The sequence below is a fragment of the Monodelphis domestica genome, chromosome 1 (genome assembly GCF_027887165.1).
Source record: "Monodelphis domestica isolate mMonDom1 chromosome 1, mMonDom1.pri, whole genome shotgun sequence".
Lineage (NCBI taxonomy): Eukaryota > Metazoa > Chordata > Mammalia > Didelphimorphia > Didelphidae > Monodelphis > Monodelphis domestica.
In genome coordinates, this window is record NC_077227.1 from 665,033,356 (window position 1) to 665,047,655 (window position 14,300).

Below are 14,300 nucleotides of genomic sequence, written 5' to 3' on the forward strand. Positions count from 1 at the left end.
AGAGAGATTAAAAAGGACGAGGGTTGAGGAAATGCCATTTGAATTATCAATGAACAGATTATTGGTAACTGGAGAGCAATTTCCGTTGACCGAAGAGACTGGCAGCTAAATCACAGAATGTAGCCCCCAGGAAGATGAGCGCAGAGTAAATATAGAGTATAGACAGTTGCTTTTTTTTTTTTTTAAGAGTTTGGCCAAGAAGGGGAGGTGAGATATGGGATGAGAGCTTGAGGGGCTAATAGAGCACAGTAAGAGTTTTGTGTGTGTGTATGTGTTTTTTTTTAGAATGGTGGCATTTAGGGTAGGGTATGTTTGTAGGCAGCAAGGAAGGAACTCTAGTAGAGAGGGAGAGATTGAAGATTAGAGAGAGAAGAGAGGGAGTGATTGGGGGCAGTCTGCTGGAAAAGATAGGAAGGGATGGGATCAAATATAAATGTAAAGGGATGGGTCTTGGCGAGGGGAAGTTTATCAGAGACCAAAGTAAAGGAAGAGAGAATAGGGATAATGTAAAGGGATTTTAAGAGGGAAAGATGGAAAGTTATAATCAATATAGGCAGAAATGCCATAGATTGTTGACGATATAAACTCGAAGCTTGTAAAAAAGTTCCAGGCTGGAGAGAGAGATTTAGAAGTTTTCTGTGTATTAATTATGAAGCTTTGGACTCATTGAAATTGTGAAGGGAGAAAATGTTGAGAGAAATATAACACTTATCCTTTAGGATAGAAGAACTATGAGAGCCTGTCTTAAATTTTGGCAGTGAGATAGCACGATGAATAGAGCCATAGGTGGATAGTCAGGAAGACCTTAGTTCAAATCTACCCTCAGATTAGCTGTATGATTTGAGACAAATCACTTAACTGCTTTCTGCCTCAGTTTTCTTATTTGTAAAATAGGGATAATAATAGTACCTACCTTCTAGGGTTGTTGTGATGATAAAATAAATTAATATTTATAAGCTATTTATAAGCTTTGCAAATACTAAAGCAATACATAAACACTAGCTATTATTGTTAAATTATTACCATTAATTAGAATGCATTGATTTTTGGATGCCAGATAAAGTTGCAAAGGTTGCCAAATTGGGGAAAGGCAGGTTTTCTGCCTTTTGAATCCATGTGATTTTTAAAAAAATACATGTCCCTTAAAATTTTTCTCCCTCACTGGACTATATATGTATATGTATAGGTGAATAAGTAACAAAGTGAGAAATGTAAAACAGGAGAAATATACTTGCACATTTTTATGGGGAAATTTCTCTTCCTGAAAAGTGTTTAGAGAATGTGTATTCTTTTCTAACTGTTGTTGTTCAGTCTTGTCCAGATCTTCATAATCCTATTTGGAGTTTTCTTGGCAAAGATACTGGAATGGTTTGCCATTTCCTTCTCCAGCTCATTTTTACAGATGAAGAAACTGAGGCAAATGAAATTAAGTGACTTCTCCAGGGTCACATGGCTAGCAAATGTCCTCCTGACTCTTGCCTTGGTGCTCTATCCACTGTGCCCCAAGCTGCCCTTCTAACTGTTATATTTGCTATTTTATATGCTTTTGCTTTAGATGTGGTAACTCCAAATTCAAGTATTTGCTTCTTTCCATTCCTTAGGTGCCCCAATGAGTGCCTGCACAGGCTACCAGAACAGTGGTTGCGGGACGTCTTGGAAGAAATTAAGTCCAGCAATCCTTCTTCTAAACTCTGTGCAACAAGACGCAGTGCTGGGATTCCTTTCTATATCCAGGTAGCTAAGAGACCATGTCTTGTCCTGTCACTTAGGGCATCCGATTTGGTGGAGTAAAATCCTTTTATCACCTGCAACTCCAACCCTTTGATGGCCCCTGCTTTTCACTGTGTCAATGAACCGATACTGATTTCTCTGCCAATTTCCTCCGTGTGTGTGTTGATTTACTGTATGGAAACTCTGTTCCTCTGACAAGTCAATTTTTTGAGATGTCAGTGAATAATGATACATGGTCCAAATCCCTGTCTGGGTTCAGCTGGAAACTATAACTGCCCTAGTGTTTCAGATGGAGCCATCTTGCATTTTTTCCTCTAGCTCCTTTTCAGAAAGTACAGATGCTGGTATTGTTAGGAAATGATACCAGAATGCAGGGTATTAGGGAAAGCAGGCTGTTCCTGCGTTCCTGGGCTTGGAGAGAGAAGGAAGAAGCTGGGAACCAAGGAGAGTTCATCCAGCAAGCCAAAAGGAAACCCTGGCACTGAATATACTTAAAACAATTGTTTTTTTACTTTTAAAAAAATATATTGTTTTTAACATTCTTTTCTTTTTAAATTCTGAGTTCCAAATTCTCTCCCCCCCTCATTCTCACACTTCTCCTCCCCACTGAAAAGGCAAGCAATATGTGAAATCATGATGCAAAATACATTTCCATACTAGCCATATTTTTTAAAAAGCAAGAAAACAATTTTAATGTGAAAAAATTATATTTCACTTTCCACTCAGAGTTCATCAGTTCTCTCTCTAGAGGTGGGTAGCATTTTTTATCATGATTCCTTTAGAATTGCCTCAGATCATTGTATTGATTAGAGAAGCCACATCTTTCATAGTTGATCATCATTACAATATTGTCGTTGCTTTGCACAGTGATCTCCCAGGTCTTCTTACTTCACTTTGCATCAATTCATATTTAACCAGTTTTTTTAAATTTTATTTTTTTACTGAATATACTCTTTAGCCAAATTCTTTTCTGAGTGTTTAATGGAACTGTGTTAGGGAAAAAAAAATTAAAAAATGAAGGCAAGATTAAAAATATGGGAAAATTCTTAAGGAATGAAATGACTTGCTTCTCCCTACATTCTTCTCTTTGGCTCCTTGCACAGCGACTGAGTTCCAACAGACACCTTATGCCAAAGAAAGGATTCATTATGCTTAAAAGAAAGGAGGATGTTGACTTGACACAGAGGTCAGAGCTGTATAGTTGCACTGGGCTAATGCCGGTAACCTTCATAAATCAAATCTGTGTTGGCCTCTCCTGGGCCACTGTTCTTTCTCCTCAATGTGATACATCCTGTAGCAATGTCAGGGCCTCACATGGGCCTGAATACAGATGTGAAGGCAAAGAGAGTATCTCATTGTATGATGTGACCCGTGTGCCCCCACCAATATTAAATGATCGTGAGCTCCTTAAGAGAAGGGACTGACTTGATTTTTAAAAATTTCTCTCTATTGGCCTTTGATATATATATGTTTACATATTGTTTCTAGCGATCCCCCAGCCCTCATTAGAATGTAAATTCTAGATAGTAGAGACTTTTTTGTTGTAGAATTTTTTCCCTTCATGCTCTATTTTTTGTGATCCTGTTTGGGGTTTTCTTGGCAGAAATACTGAAGTGGTTTGCTATTTCCTTCTCCAGCTCATTTTACAGGCAAGGAAACTGAGGCAAACAGGATTAAGTGACTTGCTCAGGGTCACACAGCTAGTAAGGGTCAGAGACCAGATTTGAACTGAGGAAGAAGATGGCACTCTAGCCACTGCATCACCTCGTTGCCAGAAGGCACTCTAGGGTTTGGTTGGATCTCCTGCATGTAGCATATCATAGGGGCTTCATCAATGCTTGTTAAATTAATTTGAATCCTAACTCCTCAGTTTTCTTCTCTGTAACTAAAAAAAAAGTTTTATATTAGCCTATCAATAGTATTTTTCAGAGGCCAAAAACTCTTTTTACAGGGAATTTTATTCCTGGTTCTCCACTTGAAGGAGATGGTTCTTGTCAAAGAGCCTTGTTATAGTATTGGATATTCAGTTTTCTATTTTGGATTTAGGATCAATTATGAAATTATAGATCATCAGCAAGTAATTGATACGAACCATTTCTCTGGCATCTTAGAATTTTTAGAGCAAGAAGGTATATTAGATTTTACCTAGATATGTATCATCATTTTACAGATGAAGAGATTGAGGACTAAAAAGGTTAAAGGGATAGATAGCTCAGTCATGTAGCTAAGCTTGTCTAAAGGTCCTGGCTCCTAGTGCAGTACATTTTACCCTTTTAAAAAAAATTTACTTCCACTGGCTCAGGGATGATTCACACAAACAATTATAAACAGACAAGTTGCATGGTTGTTCCTTGTGACAGCAAACCAATATAAATGAACACAGGAAATTTTGAATGGGGAAAAGGGGTGTGTGTAAATAAGGGAGAGTAATCGAGGCCTGTTAATATCTGTCCTGTTTTCCCACAGGCGTTACTGGCTTCAGAGCCAAAGAAAGGCAGGATGGATTTATTGAAGATAACAATGAAAGAATTGATCTCTTTGGCTGTACCTTCAAGTGACTCACAGAGTTCAGTCCCACAGGTAATAATTAAAACATACTCCCTCAACATCTTACCGGGAAACTGTTTTTGTCTTCAGAGCAAAACGAAACTTAGAGGAACTCTCCTTTGAGTGAATCTGCATTAGCTGGAGGAGTCCGGGACGAGACAGATAATCAAAACCATTTGGATTTTGTTTTTGTTGATTATTCCTCACTCCCCTAAAATATGTCTTAAGCAATACTTTTGTGCCTTTCTATTGTCTCTACTAGAAGCTATTTGCAAGTTGTGGTGAAAAATATCCTATTTTTGTTAAAGAAGATTTTGTGTGCAATAATGATTACCCCTGAGAGAGAGACAGAGAGAGAGAGAGAGAGAGAGAGAGAGAGAAATAAAAATATCAAGGGCAGTCATATGTGTGTGTATAGCTATATGTGTGTGTGTATTTTTTTACATAAATGTGCAAATATGTATACACACATATGTATACTCAGATATGTTTGTTGTAGATTTATAGATATAAAATGACTCTGATATGACACTTAAGAATTTCTTATGCGTGTATCCACCACTGGAGCATATTTGATTGCATGGATCAGTGAAACTTTTCTAAAATATAAAGTTGCCACCCAGTCTTTTACAGATGGAGAAACCTCATCTTTTTCATTTTACTATGAGTTTATTTCAAACCTCTAGAAATTTTATTCCATAAAGGTAGGGTTCACTTATTAAACCAACCAACAGGAATTTGCCAAGTTCTTATGCCAATACACTGTATTAGGCAGGATGAGAATTCTCAAGCCTAGTCCGTGCCATGTCCTAATAGAGCATATAGCCTAGCTGGGGAGAGATGGCAGATACACATGAAAGGATATCTAAGAATGCAGGAACTTCTTAAAGAGGATGCAAAATTGTTTGTTAGAGACAAGATTTTTTTTTTATTTTAAAACCTTACTTCTGTCTTAGCATCAATACTGTGTATTGATTCCAAGGCAGAAGATCAGTATGGACTAGGCAATGGGGGTTAAGTGACTCGTCCAGGGTCACACAGCTGGCAAGTATCTGAAGTCACATTTGAACCTAGGACCTCTCATCTTTGGGCCTGCCTCTCTATCCACTGAGCCATCTACCTACCCCCAGAGGAGGCTTTTGAAGTGGACAATAACATTTCACTGGGAGATATAAAAGTATCACATTTTACATACCATCAGTTTCCTTTTTGTTTTATTTGTTGACCATAGATTTAGCAGCTCTTGGGTATTTGAGGTTGAAATGTTCTCTAATGTTTATTTAAATGAATGCCTTTCAAAATAAATGGTCCTTTGGGCAGGCAGTTTATAAACCATTTATACTGAAAATAAAAAAAAGAAAAGTATTGATTCTCTTTTCGAATGAGTTTTCTTTCTGTAAGAGATTAAGTTATTTAAATTCTCCTTATACTATCCTGGTAGTTTGGGTATTTTATGTATTTGTAAATATTCAACTTTTTCATTTGTATTTCTAGTTTGCATATTTTTATATAATAGTTTCCAATAATTTTCTTTATTTCCTCTCATTTATTGTTATCCCCCTTTTCATATTTTATTTTTGGTAATTTGACTTTACATTCTCTTTTTTAAAAAATCAAATAATATACTATTTTGTCTGTTGGGATTTTTAAAAAACCCAGCAGTTTTATTGAACACTTGAATAGTATTTTTGTTTACTTTTTTGTGTTTTTATTTGATTTTCAACATGTCTGTTTTTCTGCTTTTTTTAAATATTACTTGGTTTGTTTTCTAAGTTTTTGAGTTGCTCAGTAAATTCATTATTCTTTTTCTCTAATTTATTGATAAAGGCTTTTAGGAGTAATAATTTCCCAAGTCACACTTATTTCCATAAGTGGTTCTGAAAACACAGTTTTAAATAATAAGTAATAGCCATTCTGCCCTCCATCATGCAGATTGATAGTCATTTAGTGACAATTTGAAAATTATATTTATTAGTCTGAAGTCTTTGCATTTTTCAAAGTCTTGTTCTGTTGCATGAAAGAATTTCATTGTCAGCTCTGGGTTTGTTTTTTGTTTGTTTGTTTTTGTTTTTGGCTATTATTGTACCAGGTCCATGCTCTAAATATCCTTAGAGCTTTGTTCAGAGATACTCGACTGGGTGAAAACATCATTCCTTATGTTGCGGATGGAATCCAAGCTGCGATTCTGGGCTTTACATCTCCTGTCTGGGCGGTAAGTGGTCTCTCCAATGTTTTCATTAAGCTACTCTCGGAGTGGATTTTTATTGACTGCATATTCATTGGGTACTGGGAAGAGACACTTTGTCCGAGTTGTAGTGGATGGCTTAGGAAAGCAGATTACATGGTTGAGCTTTTAGTTTTTTATATGAATTTTATTGGTCTTTTGTTTCTACATCATCTACATTTTCTGTTGTATGCCTTCCAGAGAGTCATCCCTTATAATTAAAAAAAAACACAAAAAAATGAAGAAAGTAAATTTCAGATAGCAAATGAAGTCTGACATTAAATATAGCATTATACACCCAAGACCACCAATTCTATGAAGAAGCAGGGGAATGTGTCTAAGAAGAATTTATCTTCTTAGCACTTTACTTCTAGCAGTGAAAGCTTTATAATTCACTTTTAGTTTTTTATGCTCTAATCTTTAATATTTATGTCGTGGTTTCATTTTGATTTGTTGTGGAATGTGGTTTAAAATGCTAGCCTACACCTAATTTCTGCCAGATTGTTTTTCAGTTTTCTCAGCCATTCTTTTTAAAACATTTCTTTCTTTTTCATCTTTTACCTTCTGTTTTAGGATTGATACTAAGTATTGGTTCTAAGGTAAAAGAGCAAGTAGTAAGGGCTAGGCATTTGGGCTGAAATGACTTACCCAGGGTCACACAGCTAGGAAGCGTCTGAGGCCAGATTTGAACCTAGGACCTCCTGTCTCCAGGCCTGTCTAACGATCCACTGAGCCATAATAATTTATGGTTTGGGGGTTGATGAGCACTAGGTTATTGAGTAGAGTTATTTCTGATTCATCTTTGTCTAGTTTATTCCATTAGTTTGTTTTTCTGTCTTTTAATCATTACTAAATAATTTTGGTAGTTATTTATTAATAATACATTTTGAGTTCTGTCAATCTGTCAATCTGATACTTTCCCAGTTCTTATCCTTCTTGATTTTTCTGCTACATTTAAATTGTTGATCATCTCCTCTTGGATCTTTTGTCCTCTCTGGATTTTCATGATGCTCTTGTCTCCTGGCTTGTCTCCTACTCATCTGTCAATGATTTCTCCCTCTTCTTTGCTGGCTCCATCTACATCATGTCTCCTCTCCTCCCCTCCCCTCCCCTCCCCTCCCCTCCCCTCCCCTCCCCTCCCCTCCCCTCCCCTCCCCTCCTCTCCCCTCCCCTCCCCTCCATTAGCATGGATATGAAATGCAAGGAGAGTGCTACCAAATTTTACTGACACAGGAGTTGTTAACTCATTTCTAAACTATCTGCCTATCTGGTTTTATTTTATAATAACAGGGTCTTCAGGGGGTGACAACCCAGGTTTGTAGGCATTTGAGTAAAGAAAAGTGGATTGAAAGGAGATGAGTAGAAAAGAAGCTCATTCTTTCTTTTTTTTTTAACTTAATTTAATTTTTATTTTTTGTTCTGATTACATGATACAATTTTTAATAATTATTTTCTGATATTTTGTAATTTATATTCTCTCCTTCCTCAGACCCCTCCTCCTCCCTACACAAGGCAATAGGTAATGTGATATAGGTTGTACATATGTTATCATATAATACATATTCCATGTTCATCATAATGTGAAAGAAGACACATATCACTTACATTAGAGAAAAATTAATGGAGGAAAATCAGTTTGCATTCAGACTCACTCAGTTTCTTTTATGGCAGTGGAAATAAGTTCATTTGTCCTGTGTCTTCTTTATAACTGAATGCTTCCCTAGGGGAAAAGCCTGTATTTAGGCAGGCTACTTTCTTCCTTTTCTCAACTTCATATAAATTATCTTTCATCCATGAGCCAGCATATTGCAATGATGGCTAAAAGGACAGACTACCAGTTGGAATCAGTCAGTCGGCATTTAATAAAGTTCCCTGTGAGCAAGAAGACCCTAATCAAGACAGAGAGGCTATAAATACAGAAGCTTTCAAGAAACTTACCCTATGCCAGTGGCATATGACATGTTCATAGGCAAATATATGTTATATAAAGATTATATAGAAAAAATATAGAATGTTTTCAAAAATATAAAGTAATTTTTGGGAGGGAAACTAGAAAAGGCTTTAAAAGGAGGTTGCACTAGATCTAAGCTTTGGAGAGAGCTTGGGATTCCAGAAGGCAGCTAGGATGAGGGGAAAGCATGTCAGGCTTGGTAGAGCGGCATGTACAAAATCCTCAACCTTCCAATCCTGGGATGATGCTAGAAGTCACAGAGAGGTCATTCTCCGCATCCCACCTCCAAGAAAGAGCCCCCAGAGGCAGCAAACTCAGCATGGTTAGAAGAAAAGAGGGAGAACCTTTCCCAAGGTAATTCTTCAATTAAAAATAACTGATGATTAACTTCTGGGCCCTTTGCTCCTCATAGGGGTTGTACCTTTATCCTTCCTCCTTCTGGCAAAGAGTGTACGGCTGGGGCAGCCCTTTTCCTCACAATGGTTGCCTTCTTCGTTGACTTTTGCACTGAATATTCTGGCAGTGTCCTGAGTAGCTCCCACTCTACTGCTGTTTCCAGACCTGTTCCCCACTCCTAGCTCCTAAAGGGACCGTATTGTCCTGGAAGGGTCCTGGTTCATTCATGACTGCTACTGGCCTTTTAGATGGCTGCTTATGGGAGTTCATTTTTGGTAGTATCCTTGGGACCCTGCTCTCAGGGAAGGTGGAAGCTCATGAATTAAACCAGTCTGAGGCTCAGGAAGAAAAAAAATAACATCTATGAAGCTTGTGGAGTAGGAGAAATAAAATTATAAAATTTTGGAGAAGCAAAGAGCCCAGAAATTCACTGCTAACTTGTTTAATATAGCACAGGAAGCCAAGAAGGACATATGAAAGACAGGTAGAGAATTGCATTTGCAGAGACTTCTAGGAAGAGCAATATGGAAATAGGGACTAAAAAAATAAGTCCCAAGAGCCAGAGGTTAGAGTTCAGAGACATTGGACTGCACATGTAGAAATAAGGCTCATTTACTGAAGCTTTTTAAAATCTTTAATGTATCCCAACAGTCCAATTCTTCTCCTTGAGGAGCATAGACCTTGTCCAACCTAGAAGACAACTGAATCTTGGGGATAAGGACAACACTGTGACTTCACAAGGGAAAGGTGTTGAGAATCATATTTACAGCAGACAGGGCAGAAAAGTCATCAGAAAAATGGCTAAGAACAGACCTCAAATAAATGAAGAATTTTAAATTAAATAAAATTACCAGCAAAATAAGGACAAATTCTAGCTCTTTAAGAAGAAATCATCAAGCCTATCATCACAAGACTAGAGATTTTAGAATAGAAGATGGAAACACTTCTTAGCAGCAGATTCTATGAAGAAGAGAAGTAGAGGATTGTTAGGCAAAAATTCAGACATAGAATAAAAATGGAAACAATATAAAAAAAGATTGGAAAAACCGATAAGGAAAATAGTCGTTCTAGTTGCAAGTATTTTCATCAGTTGGGGCCACCTGGGAATGAGAATGTTTGCCATACATTGTTGAATTTGTTTTTTATGTAATTATTTTTGTATATTGCCCTATTTCAAGACCTTTTAAAATGGACATTTATAAACCAGATTAGAGGTTGATTATTTATATTATACAAGTCTTTGCCACAGATTTTCCTTTTCACTTTCTTTAAGTAATGAAATCTCCTAGTGTATTTAAAATATGATTCAGTATTCAGAAATTTGATTTATACAACATTTTTTAAAATACTTCTGTTGCCTAAAGCAAAGTGCTGTTGTGCTTTCCATTTAATTGCTTGTTTTTACTAAATTATAGACCTTAAAAATTAGCAAAATGACTAATTCAGATTGTGGCTCAGAAGAGTGTTTTAGGAATGACATTAATGCATATATTTAAGAATGATTGCTAACAGATTCCTTACATTAACTTTCCCTTACATGAGCCCATACATGTTCATCATTTGATCAGTACTAATCATCAGCAGATTTTTTAAAATATATTTTATTTTGCATAATAAGTAAACTTGTAAAACTAAATATGAATAACTTGAATTAGAGAAAAAAATCAAGTAAATGTGCAATCAGAAAATGTGAAGCATTCATTTACTCACCCTATTTGTGTTGAAGTAGTAAATGTTAATAGTGCATAAGAGTCTTAGACTGACCTTTCCATTGAGCAAAATATCTTTTATTTAACAGATGAAGTGTTTGAAATTCAGAGAAAGCAAATGAGTCATCAGGAGTCTGGCATTATAGCTGATAAATGCCAGAAATGAATCAAATCTTTTGATAACTACTGAGTTCTATGTAATTTCTCCTTTTTTTCATTTTTATTCACTCAATAAACATTTCATTAAGTACCTCCTTTGTTAGGTTCTGGGTACTAAGCACAGAAAATCTTCAATGACTGTCTATACTTCTAAGGATAAAATAGATTCCTTAGCATGACATTCAAGGCCTTCTACAATATAGCTTCTGTCTCCCTTACCAACCTCATTTTCATTAATCCACAGCTACCATAATGGAAAAGATGTTTCAGCCAAACTTTATTACCAATTGACCCAATTTAATATTCCATATCTTGTCTTGGAAATTTTGCCCAAATAATCCTCCATGTTTGGAACGGTATAATTGAAAATATGTTACCCTAAAAAAGAACTACATATCCCGAGAGCCCACTGACTTCCTGTCATTACATACTTCCTATAGACAGAGTTTGTTCTCTTTTCCTCTTATCCTCAAATTATTGTAATTTCAAAGTTGGTATGTTTACAAGACCCATCGGAGAGACTAATCTACCTCAGCTCTCTGGGAGGAATGTATAATTGAAAATCTATTAGCCTAAAAAAGAACTACATATCCCAAGAACCCAATGACTTCCTGTAGACAGAGGATAAAGGGAGTGGGCATTGAGCCTCTTCCTCCTTTTTGGCATGATGTAGCATCAGCAGTGATGGTGGTAAGGTGGGGAACTTTGAAAATGGCTAACCAGCCATGGGCACATGGTTTTTATTTTTATTTTGTATCCTCTTTACTCCTTGATTTCTAATGATCTTTAACAAACCCCATAAAATATAACATTTTTATTATTTGAGATCAAATTTTAAATTATTCAGTACACTATTATTTTCTGCCACAGTCCTTACCTTTTTTTTTCATGGCTCATCTCAGGCACCATCTGCTTTGTGAAAACTTCCATTATTCCTCCAAATAGTACTTATTTCCTCAGTCTACCTTGTATTATACTTATTTGTGTACATATTATATCCCCTTCCCTGCTGCCTACCCCTAGTCCCTCTAGTACTTCTCGAGGGCTGATAATGTTTTATTTTTCTCTTGGTCTCCCCAGAAGTTAGCACTTAATAAACATTTCTTGGATTAAACCCATATATAATAACACAAGGCCACTTCCTCCAAGGAGCTTACAATCTAGTTGGGATAATCAATATGCATAATCCAAATTTGAACATCATAAGTACATAAGAGGAGAACAAAGTGTTATGAAATCAAATGAAAAAGAGAACTTCCAGCTGGACTTCAAGGAGGTTTTTTAAAAAAAGCTTTTTTTTGTTTTTTTGTTTTTTAGTAAAAAAAAAGTGAATATAATTACTACAGAAGCCATTTAGGTAACTTGAGAAACTGAATACATTTTTTGACTTTTTTTTGGTGGGGGATATAGAGAAAAAATGTACTTCTGAGTTGAGCAAACTGACATGAAGTTAACTGCACAGCTGCAAAGGCCTTGTTCTACTTATTATAAACTGGCCAGGTTCAAAAGGACAGCCAGATAAGATTGATGCTTTCCTTTTTGTGCATTAAAATCTCTTTAAAGAATTCTTAGACGCATAACTTTAGAATGAGTCAGTTTCGGAAAATCCCATTTTAAGATGATTGTACATAAAGCATCAAAATTTAACATTTAAAATACTTTCATAGAAATATTTGTCCATTTTAAATTTATTTGACTATTTGCAGAAAACTTCTTTGACGAAGGTGAAAGTTTTATTTGTAGTTGGCATTTAAGAGTTTGATAATTTATATGGTATAAAAGAAGACTTATTTTATAGAGCGCTCATAATCCTGGATTAGGGAGAAGTTGCATTTGCTGACTATTTCAGAAAAGGCTCTTGCAAACATCTTGGTTTTTTACAGCTTTCCTTTGCAAAGAAGTAAAGTCTGAGTTCACAGAATTTACCTTTTAAAAATTTTAACCAGGAACATTTATCCAATATTGCATCAGCTAAAGCAAGTAGTAATGGAGAGACAAGGGTGAAAAGATGAAGTGAAGAGTAAATTAAATCAGAGGTTCAGAGGTGAGAGGTGAGAATTTTAAGAGTTCATCTGGAAAATGATGGCATGTATGGCATAATCTTTAAGCCTTCATGGAGGTCTACAATTCTTTAACTCAGCAGAGGAATGGGAAATCCACTTGAAAACAGGGAAGACTGGGGTGAGCTAGGTAGCATAGTGTTTAGAATTCTAAGACTGAAGTCCCTAGGACCTGGGTTCAGATTTGACCTCTGACCCTTCCTAGCTGTGTGACCCTTATCAAGGCACTTTTGCCTCAATTTCCTCATCTTTAAAATAAACTGGAGAAGGAAATAGTAAACCATTCCATTATCTCTTTCAAGAAAACCCTAAAAGGGATGAAGAGAGTTGGATAGGGCCAAAATGTTTCAACTAATAACATCAGAACTTAATTGACATTATAATCTGGTAGAAAGAATTCTATATTTGGGATCAGAAAACTTGAAGCAAGCAAAACACGTCATGTCATTTTCCTAGGGCTGACTTTCCTCATTTTTAAATTGAATAATTTGAATTAATTTGTGTCATAGATTTCTTTCAGCTCCAGATCCTATAAGGTTTTTCTAATAAATGGAGAATAGTTATCAGCTTTTTTCTCTTATTAAGAGAGTAGATTGGGTAAATTAATGAAAAGAAAAACAGGGATGATATGACTTTCTTTCAAAATTCCAAAATTTAACTTCTATGGCTTCTGATACTTGTTAGTACATGACAGAATTTACTAGAACCAAATTGCGATATTTTTTCAAAAAGATTGTTTGACAGAGAATAAAGTGTTTCAAGACAGATTTTCTTTTTTTTTTTGGTATTACTGATGAATTTTCAGATTATTCTTTTTCAGGGTGTTATTCAGTTTCTTGACAGATATAGATTCCCCACCCCCATCCCCAATTGCTGGGAACCTAGTTACCTTCTACTTAGGCTTAAAGGATCTTTGTTGGCCATTAAATAGGGTTTTGACCCTGAGGGGATGCATTAGTCAGCTTGGGTGGATCAGAGAAATGGGTGCTTTGGAAAACTAAAGTCTATGTTTGTGTATGTTGTACATTCCAAATGTTAAAACTTATTGTAAAACACTGTAGTATCTTCCTCCTGCCCCACACCCCTCAAGATCCCCCCCTAACAACTCTAGTTGGAGGCTGGAGATGTAGGTTAAAGATACTAGATTTCTATATAGGTGATAGAGCTGTTGTAGTTCCTTCAAGATCAGTATCTCTTATATATCACTTTAAGTATTTATCCATAAAGCATTAGTGTGTGTTTATATACATAAAACATATATAAATAAAAATATATTTTAAATATATGTTTATATATTTAAATTTAATTACCTGTCTTCTTCCAGAACTAAGCTACTTCTGGTTATAAAATATAAGTATCTGGAATTTGCATTTTTAGACCCTTCTGTCTACAAAGATGTCATTGACCCAGACTTTAAATACTGTTTGTTCTTAAATATCTTATTTGGCTTCTAGGAGAATCTGCCCATCTCCCAAAAGTAGGAATATTATCAATAGGTATCTCTTAACACCCCCTATGTTCAG

At 35.8% G+C, this 14,300-nt stretch overlaps 1 protein-coding gene across 3 annotated transcripts in view; it reads left to right on the forward strand.

Moving 5' to 3' along the window:
• THADA (THADA armadillo repeat containing) overlaps positions 1 to 14,300 on the forward strand; it is a 449,835-nt gene that overhangs the window by 111,511 nt on the left and 324,024 nt on the right. For all 3 annotated transcript variants that reach the window (XM_056822946.1, XM_056823050.1, XM_056823006.1), the window contains 3 exons: positions 1,602 to 1,734; positions 4,198 to 4,311; positions 6,368 to 6,490. In XM_056822946.1, coding sequence (XP_056678924.1) covers positions 1,602 to 1,734; positions 4,198 to 4,311; positions 6,368 to 6,490 — 370 coding nt within the window. The remainder of the gene's footprint in view (positions 1 to 1,601; positions 1,735 to 4,197; positions 4,312 to 6,367; positions 6,491 to 14,300) is intronic.